This window comes from Myxocyprinus asiaticus, chromosome 41 (genome assembly GCF_019703515.2).
Source record: "Myxocyprinus asiaticus isolate MX2 ecotype Aquarium Trade chromosome 41, UBuf_Myxa_2, whole genome shotgun sequence".
Lineage (NCBI taxonomy): Eukaryota > Metazoa > Chordata > Actinopteri > Cypriniformes > Catostomidae > Myxocyprinus > Myxocyprinus asiaticus.
Window position 1 is genome coordinate 4,721,456 of NC_059384.1, and position 12,831 is coordinate 4,734,286.

At 37.1% G+C, this 12,831-nt stretch overlaps 1 protein-coding gene across 1 annotated transcript; it reads right to left on the reverse strand.

The window, feature by feature from the left end:
- Positions 1 to 691: 691 nt before the first annotated feature.
- Positions 692 to 12,801, reverse strand: LOC127431582 (N-acetylglucosamine-1-phosphotransferase subunit gamma-like). The gene is made up of 10 exons (XM_051682056.1): positions 12,458 to 12,801; positions 11,571 to 11,625; positions 11,350 to 11,472; positions 10,593 to 10,676; positions 5,928 to 6,021; positions 5,598 to 5,712; positions 5,351 to 5,433; positions 5,149 to 5,271; positions 4,967 to 5,048; positions 692 to 1,244 (listed from the first exon to the last, which is right to left on the reverse strand). Exons 1-10 carry the CDS (start codon positions 12,504 to 12,506, stop codon positions 1,153 to 1,155), a joined length of 900 nt encoding a protein of 299 aa, XP_051538016.1. The 5' UTR covers positions 12,507 to 12,801; the 3' UTR covers positions 692 to 1,152.
- Positions 12,802 to 12,831: the final 30 nt, after the last annotated feature.

Here is a 12,831-nt window from a genome sequence, read left to right on the forward strand (position 1 = left end):
GAAGAGGCCTTCATGCCACAGAGTGTCGCACCCACTGTGAAATTTGATGGAGGATCGGTGATGATCATGGGGTGCTTCCAACTTTATGGCAACAGTTTGGGGAGAGCCCTTTTCTATTTCAGCATGAAAATGCCCCTGTGCACAAAGCAAAGTCCATAAAGAAATGGTTTACTGTGTCTGATGTGGAAGAAATTGACTGGCCTGCACAAATCCCAGACCTGAACCCCACTGAACACCTTTGGGGTGAATTGGAATGCCAACTGAAAGACAGGCCCCATCGCCCAACATCAGTGCCGGACCTCAGTGATGCACTTGTGTCTGAATGGGAACAAATCCCTGCAGCCTTCCCAGAAGAGTGGAAGTTGTTATTGCACCAAAGGGGGAAATTGATGCCTATGGTTTTGAAATTGAAGGTTCATAAGCACATATGGTGTCCACAAACTTTTGGCCATATAGTGTATTTTGGTATTGCGATGATTAGGATTGAAGGGTAAAATGTGCATAACAATCATGAAAATACTGCAAAAATGTAAAACATCTTAATGGCCCTAAAACTAGGCCTTATTGAAACCTCACAATGATGACTTAAAGACATTATAGCTTAATTTTCTGTTAAAGCATGATTTTCTGTAAAGCTGCTTTGAAACAATGTGTGTTGTGAGCAATGCTATAAAAATAAAAATGACTTGACTTGGCTTAATTTTTTTAATGCAAAATATAATTTTTTTGTTTGTTTCTTATAATTTTGGAGTAAAAATGCACCAGGACATTTTCATGAGAATCACCCACAAATTCTCTTTGACAGAGAGAATAATTGTTGTTATGTAACATATTGGGTACAAGCAAGGTGTTTACAAGCACGTTAATATAGCACTGATCCCTGAGACTGTTTGTTTACTTGTACAGACGCCATTTACTTTGTTACATTTAGGAACAGACCGATGACACAACATTTCAAGCAAACTGTCATGCCATAAATCCTTTATTTTTCACAATACAACTGAGACTGAATCAAGTCCGCTTAAAAACTATTAAATGCCTTATTTCACAGTAATTTATTTTCATGATTGTTCAGAATAGTTTTGACTGTTGTATATGTTGTCACATATTGTGATCCCTGGGAATAAGGTTTCTGGAATTCTGCGGGGCATCTTAGTTCAGATCAGCGATGAAGCCAGTGTCACCCCGGAGGTGCTGCTCTTGGAGGGGTGAAGGATCTGGATTTCCCTGATCCTGTGTCCTGTCTGAGAGAGGGAGAAACTTTTGAGTTAACTTGTTATTACTAGACTGAAGTTTTATTATAATAATATAGCTGGCAGAAATCTGATACAAGTAAAAACCCTGTATGAACACATTTCATATATCTGTTTTCCATATAATTGGCATATATCAGATTTCTGTATGGAGGGTATCAAAACGGGTTTCCCATTTTAATTTGATTAAGATTCACAAGCTCTCGATTCGATTCTGACACGATTTTATTCTGATTTATGTGGGTATATTTCAGTTATAATGTCAATTAACAACAAGACCAAAACTATTTTGTCTAATCATAAGCGCTGTTTTTAGCTTGCTTTGTCAAGTTAATATAGTACAGCTGGAGCGCTGACTGCCCCCTACTGCCACAAATTTGTAAAAACATTAGGTGATACCAGGGGCATTTCAATGGTTAGTGGATATTCAGGGCTTAGTCCAGACTAAGCTGTCTGCTTCTTCATCATTTTTCTCATCTGACGGATTATGTGGTGTGTTTTTTTTTATCACAAAACTGTCAGATATCCATTTCAGATCACCTTTTTTCTCTAATACACTCCGATTTCAGTATCTCACTCAAATACACGAGAGCGATGCGCATGGACAGTGTCCCTTTCCTGTTTGGAATAGCATACTACTCTACTATTTCATCAGTATCTATATATTAAGAAACAGTAAGAGTAATATGGTTGTATGCTAAGCCACTAAGGGCCCAAACATGCTTCAAGCAAGTACGCAAATGCAGACGTGAGTGCTTCACCAACACATGGCCAACGCATGGTCCCGTTGTACATACAGTACGTTGCTCTGGCGGTTAAAAACCTTGGACCACAAGGGGGCGAAAGTGTTTTTTAGGCCCCACAAAACCGGATGCGGTGGAGTCAACATGCTGACAGTTGAGTGCGCTTTTGTATTTGCTAAAAAGACAACAGAAAAATATGATTGTATAATCTAACTTGTTCGGCAAGACTCTTCTCATATTGCTGTGCCGCATGACAGTTGTTGATTGAAAAAAGAAAATCCACTGTAGCGCCCTGTAGGCAATGCTGAGAGTACAGCGTGTCCTTGCGTAAGGTTATGAATTGCGCTCTGACACATTTCACAACGCAACAACGTGTGAAATCGAGCTTGCGTAGCAAGATGCGTCTGCGTTCCCGTACTTACAGTACGTAGATTATTTTTGGGCCTTTCGTTGTGCGTATTAAAGCGGGGGAGGGGCGATGTCACAAAATATAGACGCCCAGTACGGCAATGAGGGAGAAAGTGTTTAGGGCTAGAGAAAAATTATTCTCACCCCCAGATCATCACCGATCCTCCACCTGGTCATCTAATGGTTAGTCGGAGACCTGGAGAGGCCTTCAAGCCACAGATTCTTGCACCCACTATGAAATTTGGAGGGTCGGTGATGATCTGGGGGTGCTTCAGCAAGGCTGGAATCGGGCAGATTTGTCTTTGTGAAAGATGCATGAATCAAGCCACGTACAAGGTTATCCTGGAAGAAAACATGCTTCCTTCTGCCCTGACAATTTTCCCCAACTCTGAGGAATGGTTTTCCCAGCAGGACAATGCTCCATGCCACACAGCCAGGTCAATCAAGGTGTAGATGGAGGACCACCGGATCAAGACTCTGTCATGGCCAGCCCAATCTCCAGACCTGAACCCCATTGAAAACCTCTGGAATGTGATCAAGAGGAAGATGGATGGCCACAAGCCATCAAACAAAGTCGAGCTGCTTGAATTTTTGCACCAGGAGTGGCATAAAGTCACCCAACAGCAATGTACCAAGCAAAGCCAAGACGCATGAAAGATGTGATTGAAAATTACGGTTATTCCACCAAGTATTGATTTCTGAACTCTTCCTAAGTTAAAACATTAGTATTGTGTTGTTTAAAAATGAATATGAACTTGTTTTCTTTGCATTATTCGAGGTCTGAAAACACTGCATCTTTTTTGTTATTTTGACCAGTCGTCATTTTCTGCAAATAAATGCTCTAAATGATAATATTTTTTTGGAATTTGGGAGAAATGTTGTCAGTACTTTATAGAATAAAACTGATAATTTTGCAGTGGTCTTTTAATTTTTTTCAGAGCTGTATGTCATGTTTCATATTATTAAACTGTAGATATAAATGGTCAAATTAAACATTTCTCTCAGGGTTCATACAGCTTTTTAAAAGTGAAATTCAAGCACTTTTCAAGCATTTTCAAGGTACCTTAATCATCTTTTTCAAGCACCTCGAAGCTTTAAATACATTATTATTCAATTCTAAATGTTAATTTACAAAAATGCAACGATAAAAAAGTATCTTCTGTGATTTCAAACATTGCCCAATCTATGCAAATTAAAGTTTCAAGAATTCCTTTAAACCCACAGACAGCTAAGACTGGAAACCTTAATATGATTACAACCAAATTCTTGCATTAACACACAGATACAGTCGGAAATACCAGTTATCTATAGGGTGTGAATTACCATGGGGGAAAACAAATCCTGGTTACTGTAGTTACTTACTCAATATCATGTGAAACATCATAGATTAGGCTATTTTTTAAAGAAAGTTTGTGTTTGTGTGTGTGTGTGTTTACTCTAAATAAAAGCAAAAGTTGTACAACTGAAATCTGGTCCCCAGCTATTTAAATAAAGGCTAAAAGAAGACTCTTTTGAAAAATACAAGCTATTCAGTGACAAGATATAAGATGCATGTGGAATCAGACCTCATCTGCAGCAGAAATACATTTAGTGTGATAGGATTGTTTTCCTCCACACCATAAGATGTGACTGCAAATATCAGACCGATTTGAAGAATAGTATGTTATTATTCATATTTTGAGTAATTTCAGCTGTTCTCACAGCTAAATTATGTAGGGATAATTGTACAGCCAGGCTGGAGCACACATTCAACAAGACCTTAGAACATGTAACACTGCTTATGCTGTTCATGGAAGAATAATATTCATCATAAATATACATTTGTGTTAATCATATTAAAATTGGTAAATGTACCAACATATCAATACATAGCTGATGAATAAACAACAATATATACCAACAAATGATACTAAATTATTTAACGTAAAGCATCATACATGGAAGTCAATTTCAAAAGCAAACTGTAATATTATATTACTGTAATGCAATATTGAATGATTATCATTTAATGTTAATTTCATTGTAGTACAACAGTAATATTTCTGTCGTTATTTCATTACATTCACACAGCATTTATCCTATTACACACTCAAGCCTTTCTTTACGGTAAACTGAAGACATTTGTATTTCTTGCATTGTTTTGCTTTTTTAAACATGCTCCTCATTTACAATGTGGTGAAATGCCACATCCTATTATGTGCCCCAGTGTCACATTATTACAAGAATGTTTTGAATTACGTGAAAATAAAGTGATTTCGTAGCACTTTGTGTTCTCAGTGCATATTATAAGAAAAAAAGCATTGCGCACCGATAGCAAACCAAACTCAGAACACGGATGGAGTTTGTTTGCGCTGTTTGCACAGTGTCTGTGCTTGGACCATCTTAATCCAGACTATAAGCAGGGAAGGAGCTAGGGGGTGGCCAGGGCCACCCCACTCGCAGTTGCCGTTTTGGTCATTTTTAGTAAAAGATTACTAGAGTGTTTTGGTTATTTTGGCTCTTATGCGCAGCCACTAGAAAAGAGTTATAGAGAGGGGAAGAGAATGTATGTGTGTGTCTCACCTGCTGTGGTGTCACAGGAGATGTTATGTTGTGTTAGGATTGACCGTAGTCGTTTGATCTCAGCTTTCTGCTTATCAAAGTCCTGTACAAATAAACACACAAGCAAACAGTACATCTAATGAAGAGCTAAAGCCGAGCACACACAGATTACAGTGCACATGTCTTGCAGGTGTTTATCAGACCTGTGTACACTGATCCAGACTGTGATGTGTGAGTGATGTTGTGCTCTGCTCTGATTTCTGCTGTTGAGATCTTCTCAGGAGACCAGCCTCTTCAAACAGCTCCTTCAGCAGCTTATTATAACCCTAAACACACACAAACACATATTATTTTTTGTTTAGATGCATTAGTGGGATTGTGATTCGGTGCATCTGTGTGTGTCACCTGATCAGTGATGAGCTCTTCATATCGAGCTTGCTCAATCTCATCCCACTCCTTCTGCAACTTTTCACTCAAAACTGGATACACTGCAAACACACATATACACCAAGGCTTATTACTGAGCCTGTCCTCATATTGCCACCAAAATATAGAACATGTATGTGATTTTATAGATGGTAAAGTGATCTTCAGTTTATGGAAAGGTGTTATATGAACATTATTATTATTATTATTATGTCTTGTAACTCACCCAAGAGGGAGTGCGAGTGGCAAACTAGTGGAGTCTCAAATGTAAGTGAGTAAACACACGTCTGTGGTTCTGAAACGCTCGATAGTTTACTGCTGCTCCCACAGACCAGGAGCACCTCAAATACAACAAGACATCAAATCTAAACACCTACATCACATTTCAGACTAGGAAGAAGTCATCATTCCACTGCCGGAAAATGGAAACTCTACAACCATAAACATACAAACAGATGTTACATTCCAGATACTCATGTTATGGAAAATGAACCCAATTACTGGAGTTACAATCTAACAAAAATATAAATACAAACATGTATGAATTAAACAGTACCTTGGTCTGTCTGTTCTTGTTTCCACATGAATCTCCCTCTCTCATCCACATGCCAGTGAATGTGTTATTCTGTATCTCCCATTCATGCCAAATACTACACAATCACACCACAATCAAACAACACATTTGTTTTGTTTTTTTAATGCAGTCTTTTGATCTATTTACCTCTTAAATGCATGGGTTTACTGCATGTACATCTATCACAAATGGATCTACAAAATAGTGTCAAATTTTAAAAAACATTAAGACAATTAGAAAATAATAGAAAAGAAAATATATTCTGATATACTTTGATGTTTCGTTTTTCATATATCAAAGTGATGATGCAACAAATATAGAACAAAAATTTCATGAGATGCAACTGGCTGTCAAACACACACTGAGCTACACATAACATCCAGTTGAAGTCAGATGTTTACATACACTTAGGTTGAAGTCATTAAAACACATTTTTTAACCACTCCACGGATTTAATATTAGCAATCTATAGTTCCGGCAAGTCGTTTAGGACATCTACTTTGTGCATGACACAAGTAATTTTTCCAACAACTGTTTACAGACAGATTGTTTCACTTTTAATTGACTATATCATAATTTCAGTTATTAATTATGTCAAGCCTTTAGACAATTAGCTTCTGATAGGAGATGTACTGAATTGGAGGTGTAACTGTGTATGTATTTTAAGGCCTACCTTCAAACTCAGTGCCTCTTTGCTTGACATCATGGGAAAATCAAAAGAAATCAGCCAAGACCTCAGAAAACAAATGGTGGACCTCCACAAGTCTGCTTCATCCTTGGGAGCAATTTACAAATCCCTGAATGTACCACATTCATCTGTACAAACAATAGAACGCAAGTAAAACCATGGGACCACGCAGCCACCATACCGTTCAGGAAAGAGACACATTCTGTCTCCTAGAGATGAACGTAGTTTTGGTGCGAAAAGTGCAAATCAATCCCAGAACGGCAGCAAAGGTCCGTGTGAAGATGCTGGAGGAAACAGGTAGACAAGTATCTATATCCACAGTAAAACGAGTCCTATATCGACATAACCTGAAAGGCTGCTCAGCAAGGAAGAAGCCACTACTCCAAAACCTCCATAAAAAAGCCAGACTACAGTTTGCAAGTGCACATGGGGACAAAGATCTTACTCTTTGGAGAAATGTCCTCTGGTCTAATGAAACAAAAACTGAACTGTTTGGCCATAATGACCACCGTTATGTTTGGAGGAAAAAGGGTGAGGCTTGCAAGCCGAAGAACACCATCCCAACCATGAAGCATGGGGGTGGCAGCATCATGTTGTGGGGGTGCTTTGCTGCAGGAGGGACTGGTGCACTTCACAAAATAGATGGCATCATGAGAAAGGATAATTATGTGGATATATTGAAGCAACTTCTCAAGACTTCAGCCATGAAGTTAAAGCTCGGTCGCAAATGGGTCTTCCAAATGGACAATGACCCCAAGCATACCTCCAAAGTTGTGGCAAAATGGATTAAGGACAACAAAGTCAAGGTATTGGAGTGGCCATCACAAAGCCCTGACCTCAATCTGATAGAAAATTTGTGGGAAGAACTGAAAAAGCATGTGCGAGCAAGGAGGACTACAAACCTGTCTCAGCTACACCAGTTCTGTCTGGAGGAATGGGCCAAAATTCCAGCAACTTATTGTGAGAAACTTGTGGAAGGCTACCCAAAACATTTGTCCTAAGTTAAACAATTTAAAGGCAATGCTACCAAATAATAACAAAGTGTATGTAAACTTCTGACCCACTGGGAATGTGATGAAAGAAATAAAAGCTGAAATAAATCATTCTCTCTACTATTATTCTGACATTTCACATTCTTAAAATAGTGATCCTAACTGACCTAAGATAGGGAATGTTTTCTACGGAAGTGCAAAAAATAGTGACACTATTACATATCTTGGGTCTTTAACCCTATAAAGCCTGACATATGAAAGAATTGTCAGAAAATTCAATTTTTTTGACAATAAACTGTTTTTAGTACCATTTGAAAAAATATAAAAAGAAATCCAAAAAAAAACAAAAACATTTAAATGTTTATTTTCTGCCACATTAGTTAATCAAATCTCTTTTTCCTGTCCTTTTGACTAAATTTATATATATATATATATATATATATATATATACAGGTGCATCTCAATAAATTAGAATGTCGTGGAAAAGTTCATTTATTTCAGTAATTCAACTCAAATTGTGAAACTCGTGTATTAAATAAATTCAATGCACACAGACTGAAGTAGTTTAAGTCTTTGGTTCTTTTAATTGTGATGATTTTGGCTCACATTTAACAAAAACCCACCAATTCACTATCTCAAAAAATTAGAATATTTTGACATGCCAATCTGCTAATCAACTCAAAACACCTGCAAAGGTTTCCTGAGCCTTCAAAATGGTCTCTCAGTTTGGTTCACTAGGCTACACAATCATGGGGAAGACTGCTGATCTGACAGTTGTCCAGAAGACAATCATTGACACCCTTCACAAGGAGGGTAAGCCACAAACATTCATTGCCAAAGAAGCTGGCTGTTCACAGAGTGCTGTATCCAAGCATGTTAACAGAGAGTTGAGTGGAAGGAAAAAGTGTGGAAGAAAAAGATGCAAAACCAACCGAGAGAACCGCAGCCTTATGAGGATTGTCAAGCAAAATTGATTCAAGAATTTGGGTGAACTTCACAAGGAATGGACTGAGGCTGGGGTCAAGGCATCAAGAGCCACCACACACAGACGTGTCAAGGAATTTGGCTACAGTTGTCGTATTCCTCTTGTTAAGCCACTCCTGAACCACAGACAACGTCAGAGGCGTCTTACTTGGGCTAAGGAGAAGAACTGGACTGTTGCTCAGTGGTCCAAAGTCCTCTTTTCAGATGAGAGCAAGTTTTGTATTTCATTTGGAAACCAAGGTCCTAGAGTCTGGAGGAAGGGTGGAGAAGCTCATAGCCCAAGTTGCTTGAAGTACAGTGTTAAGTTTCCACAGTCTGTGATGATTTGGGGTGCAATGTCATCTGCTGGTGTTGGTCCATTGTGTTTTTTGAAAACCAAAGTCACTGCACCCGTTTACCAAGAAATTTTGAAGCACTTCATGCTTCCTTCTGCTGACCAGCTTTTTAAAGATGCTGATTTCATTTTCCAGCAGGATTTGGCACCTGCCCACACTGCCAAAAGCACCAAAAGTTGGTTAAATGACCATGGTGTTGGTGTGCTTGACTGGCCAGCAAACTCACCAGACCTGAACCCCATAGAGAATCTATGGGGTATTGTCAAGAGGAAAATGAGAAACAAGAGACCAAAAAATGCAGATGAGCTGAAGGCCACTGTCAAAGAAACCTGGGCTTCCATACCACCTCAGCAGTGCCACAAACTGATCACCTCCATGCCACGCCGAATTGAGGCAGTAATTAAAGCAAAAGGAGCCCCTACCAAGTATTGAGTACATATACAGTAAATGAACATACTTTCCAGAAGGCCAACAATTCACTAAAAATGTTTTTTTTATTGGTCTTATGATGTATTCTAATTTTTTGAGATAGTGAATTGGTGGGTTTTTGTTAAATGTGAGTCAAAATCATCACAATTAAAAGAACCAAAGACTTAAACTACTTCAGTCTGTGTGCATTGAATTTATTTAATACACGAGTTTCACAATTTGAGTTGAATTACTGAAATAAATGAACTTTTCCACGACATTCTAATTTATTGAGATGCACCTTTATATATATATTGAAATCACGGCACCACGTTTTATTTCAGTAATCTTCCTTATAATATTTTGACTGTCCCGATTCTTTTTCTACATAGATTAAAGGATGTAGAGGCATGCTTGTCATATACATTCATATTTTATTTCATATCTATTATTTATATAATTTATTTGTCTATTACAGCATGTCATATTTCAAATTTGTCATATTTGAAATCTGAGATACCTTTTTGCCCTCTAAAAGCAAATATAATAATTTTCTTATAGATTTTAAAATTATAACAAAGTTTACTATTTAGTCTTTCGAGAGGAAACAACAACAATATTATAAATATAACACTTTGTGAAGTTTCTGTCAGATACATAACAGAGTGCTAATGGCCCATATAATTTCAATATAGTAATTTATTAACTTAAACTTGGTGCTTTGAAAAAACAATAGGCTAGTTTTATAAAGCAAACATTTATTGTCAAAAAACTGTCAATAACTTTAATTATAATGTTACCTTGAACTTTTAAAATAAGCTGTCAATTATTCCAACATTGCGCAAGTCCGCTGCCATTTTTTAACGTCTGTTTGACTCATCGGCTTGAAAAGAGAGTGAAACAGGAGGCATCAAACGTTGTGTATCATATTAGATACACACAGCGTTATAGGGTTAATTACCCTATACACCTTAGGTAATAAAGCAGTTATAAAAATATATATATATATTTTTCACAATTTTGCCTTTATTTTTTGTTACACTATTCAAAAGAGAAATGTTGAGAAATAGTAAAGCGGTGTGGACAAAACGTAAAAAAATAGGTATAGTGGGTGGAATAAAGTCCCGGTTCACTAAAGACCCGAGGTATGCATTAAAGGGTTAATCAAGAAAAAATAAAACACATAAGGGAAAAAAATTATTGGTTTTGATATTTTTAGTAATGCATAAAAAACAATTACCCCAATATACCACTGTAGGCATTCCATCTGAAAGTCTGCTCACGCTGGGTCACATTATGAAATGGACAGAACACGTATTTATATCTGAAAACAGACACAGAAAAAGGTTTATTGACACACACAAACAGTATATAGTATTACAGATAAAGAATGTTAAAGGGGTCAAGACATGCCTTTTTTCATTTTAATATGTTCCTTACGGTTCACTTAGAATATTAATATATAAATAAAGTTTTTTGTACAAAACAAAAACAAAAAAACAGTTGTATATTTGTAAACATGATAATTTTCGGACTCTCTGTCAGAAACACCTTCTTCTGGTGCCGCTTCTCCTTTAAGACAGTAAACGCCCACAGTTATGACCTGCTCTCTATTTGGCATCTCACTGCTCACCACTGGGGGCGGGCTCCGGAAGTGATTAAAGGTAAGGCGTTGATGCGTTGTTGTGGAAACGGTCAGATGCAAATGTCTACCAAAGTGTGACATCATAATGTGGAAGTAGAGAACAAGTCGTTTTGGCAGCTTGGTTTCAACAAATGCATTTTTTGCAATGAGAAGTTTTGAGTTCTGAAACTTACAGTATGTTTTTGTAGTGAACTCTTATATGTCCACATTTTTAAGGACATTTTGATTCCTTATGTCATGACATCTTTAAGCAAACACACTCTTGTGTATACAGATTTACTCTTAGCTTATAAACAACCCATTTGCTATTACTTTTCAACAGTTTTTGAGGATGAACAGATGTGTTACTTACGTGGCCTCAATGTAGTTGTAGCATTTCCCTGCCAGTCTGTGCAGATGTGGCGGTCCAGACACTGGAGATGGGCTGATTTTTGCCTGCAGTCGATCACTTTGAGCAGCAAACTGATTATTCAACCTTATAACAATAAGAGAGGAGTAGAAAGAGGACCATTTAGTATTTGCTGTGCATACATATAATCTTTGAAACTTCAGAGGGTTTGCTGGAGGTCTCACCCAAATGTATTTGGTTCCTCCACAATCTTCATCTTCCTTCCTGATGAGACCACAACTGAAACATTTCAAGAAGATATTTACATTACTGCTTTCATATTAACTAAATATCCTAAAGACAGCACAAAATCTAAATGTAAAGCCTGAAAGAGCTTTTTATTGTGCAAGAACAAATAAATCACTAAGTTCGACATACAAAACTGCACTACACACTGTACGACACAAATTATCTTTTCATTTAATAACACAAGACTCAATCTGTTGTAGAGGTCAACCGACAGTGGATTTTGTTGATGCCGATAACTAAGACGGTGAGAAAGGCCGATAACCGATTATTCGGCCGATAGTTTTTTAAATTGATTTGAATTGTCAAAAAATAAAAAAACAATTCTTGTTATTTCCTTACTATGACAGGCACAGACAAAAAGTCTTAAATTAATAATATCCCAGATGCAACAGTGGATTTTGCCGATACCGATAACTAAGATGGTGGGAAAGGCCAATAACCGATTATTCGGCCGATAGTTTTTAAAACTGATTTGAATTGTCAAAAAAAATATAATAAATAAATACAAAAAGTCTTGTTCTTTCCTTACTATGACAGGCACAGACAAAGAGTCTTAAATGAATAATATCCCAGATGCAATTTATTGTTCAACCAAAATCCCAAACATAACCAGAAAGTTTGGTGCATAACATGGGACTTTAAGTATAAACAAGCCTGAAAAACAATGAGGACTCTTATTTTGAAATGACGAAATTATGAAAAAAACTATCGGCAACTATCGCCATAGCTTTTTGCCAATAACAATAGTTGCAAAAAGCATCTATCGGCACCGATTAATCAGTAAACCTGATATATTGGTATACCTCAAATCTGTTGCACTTACCCAATGCGGTCAGACATAACAGGCACCATTTCAAATATTCACACTTCATAACTCTTCATATAGAGGATTTTCTAAAACTAAAAACTACATTTCTCTTTATCTCTCCATCTGTTCATGCGACAAAACAGGACACACAAATATGACAGGAAGCTCTCAGTTGATGGCGATTTTTTGTTTTGTGAAATGTAACGATTAACAAAACAAAAAGAGCAAAAAATCTAATATTTTAGAAATATGTACTGTTAGTTACATTAATTCGACATAAATTGTTCATGTTCACTGCATAATTTAATTACACAAAGCCGTAATATTCATATAACATGAAAACATTTTCGAAATGCGGCGATGACAGTAAACAAATAATGGATGTGTTC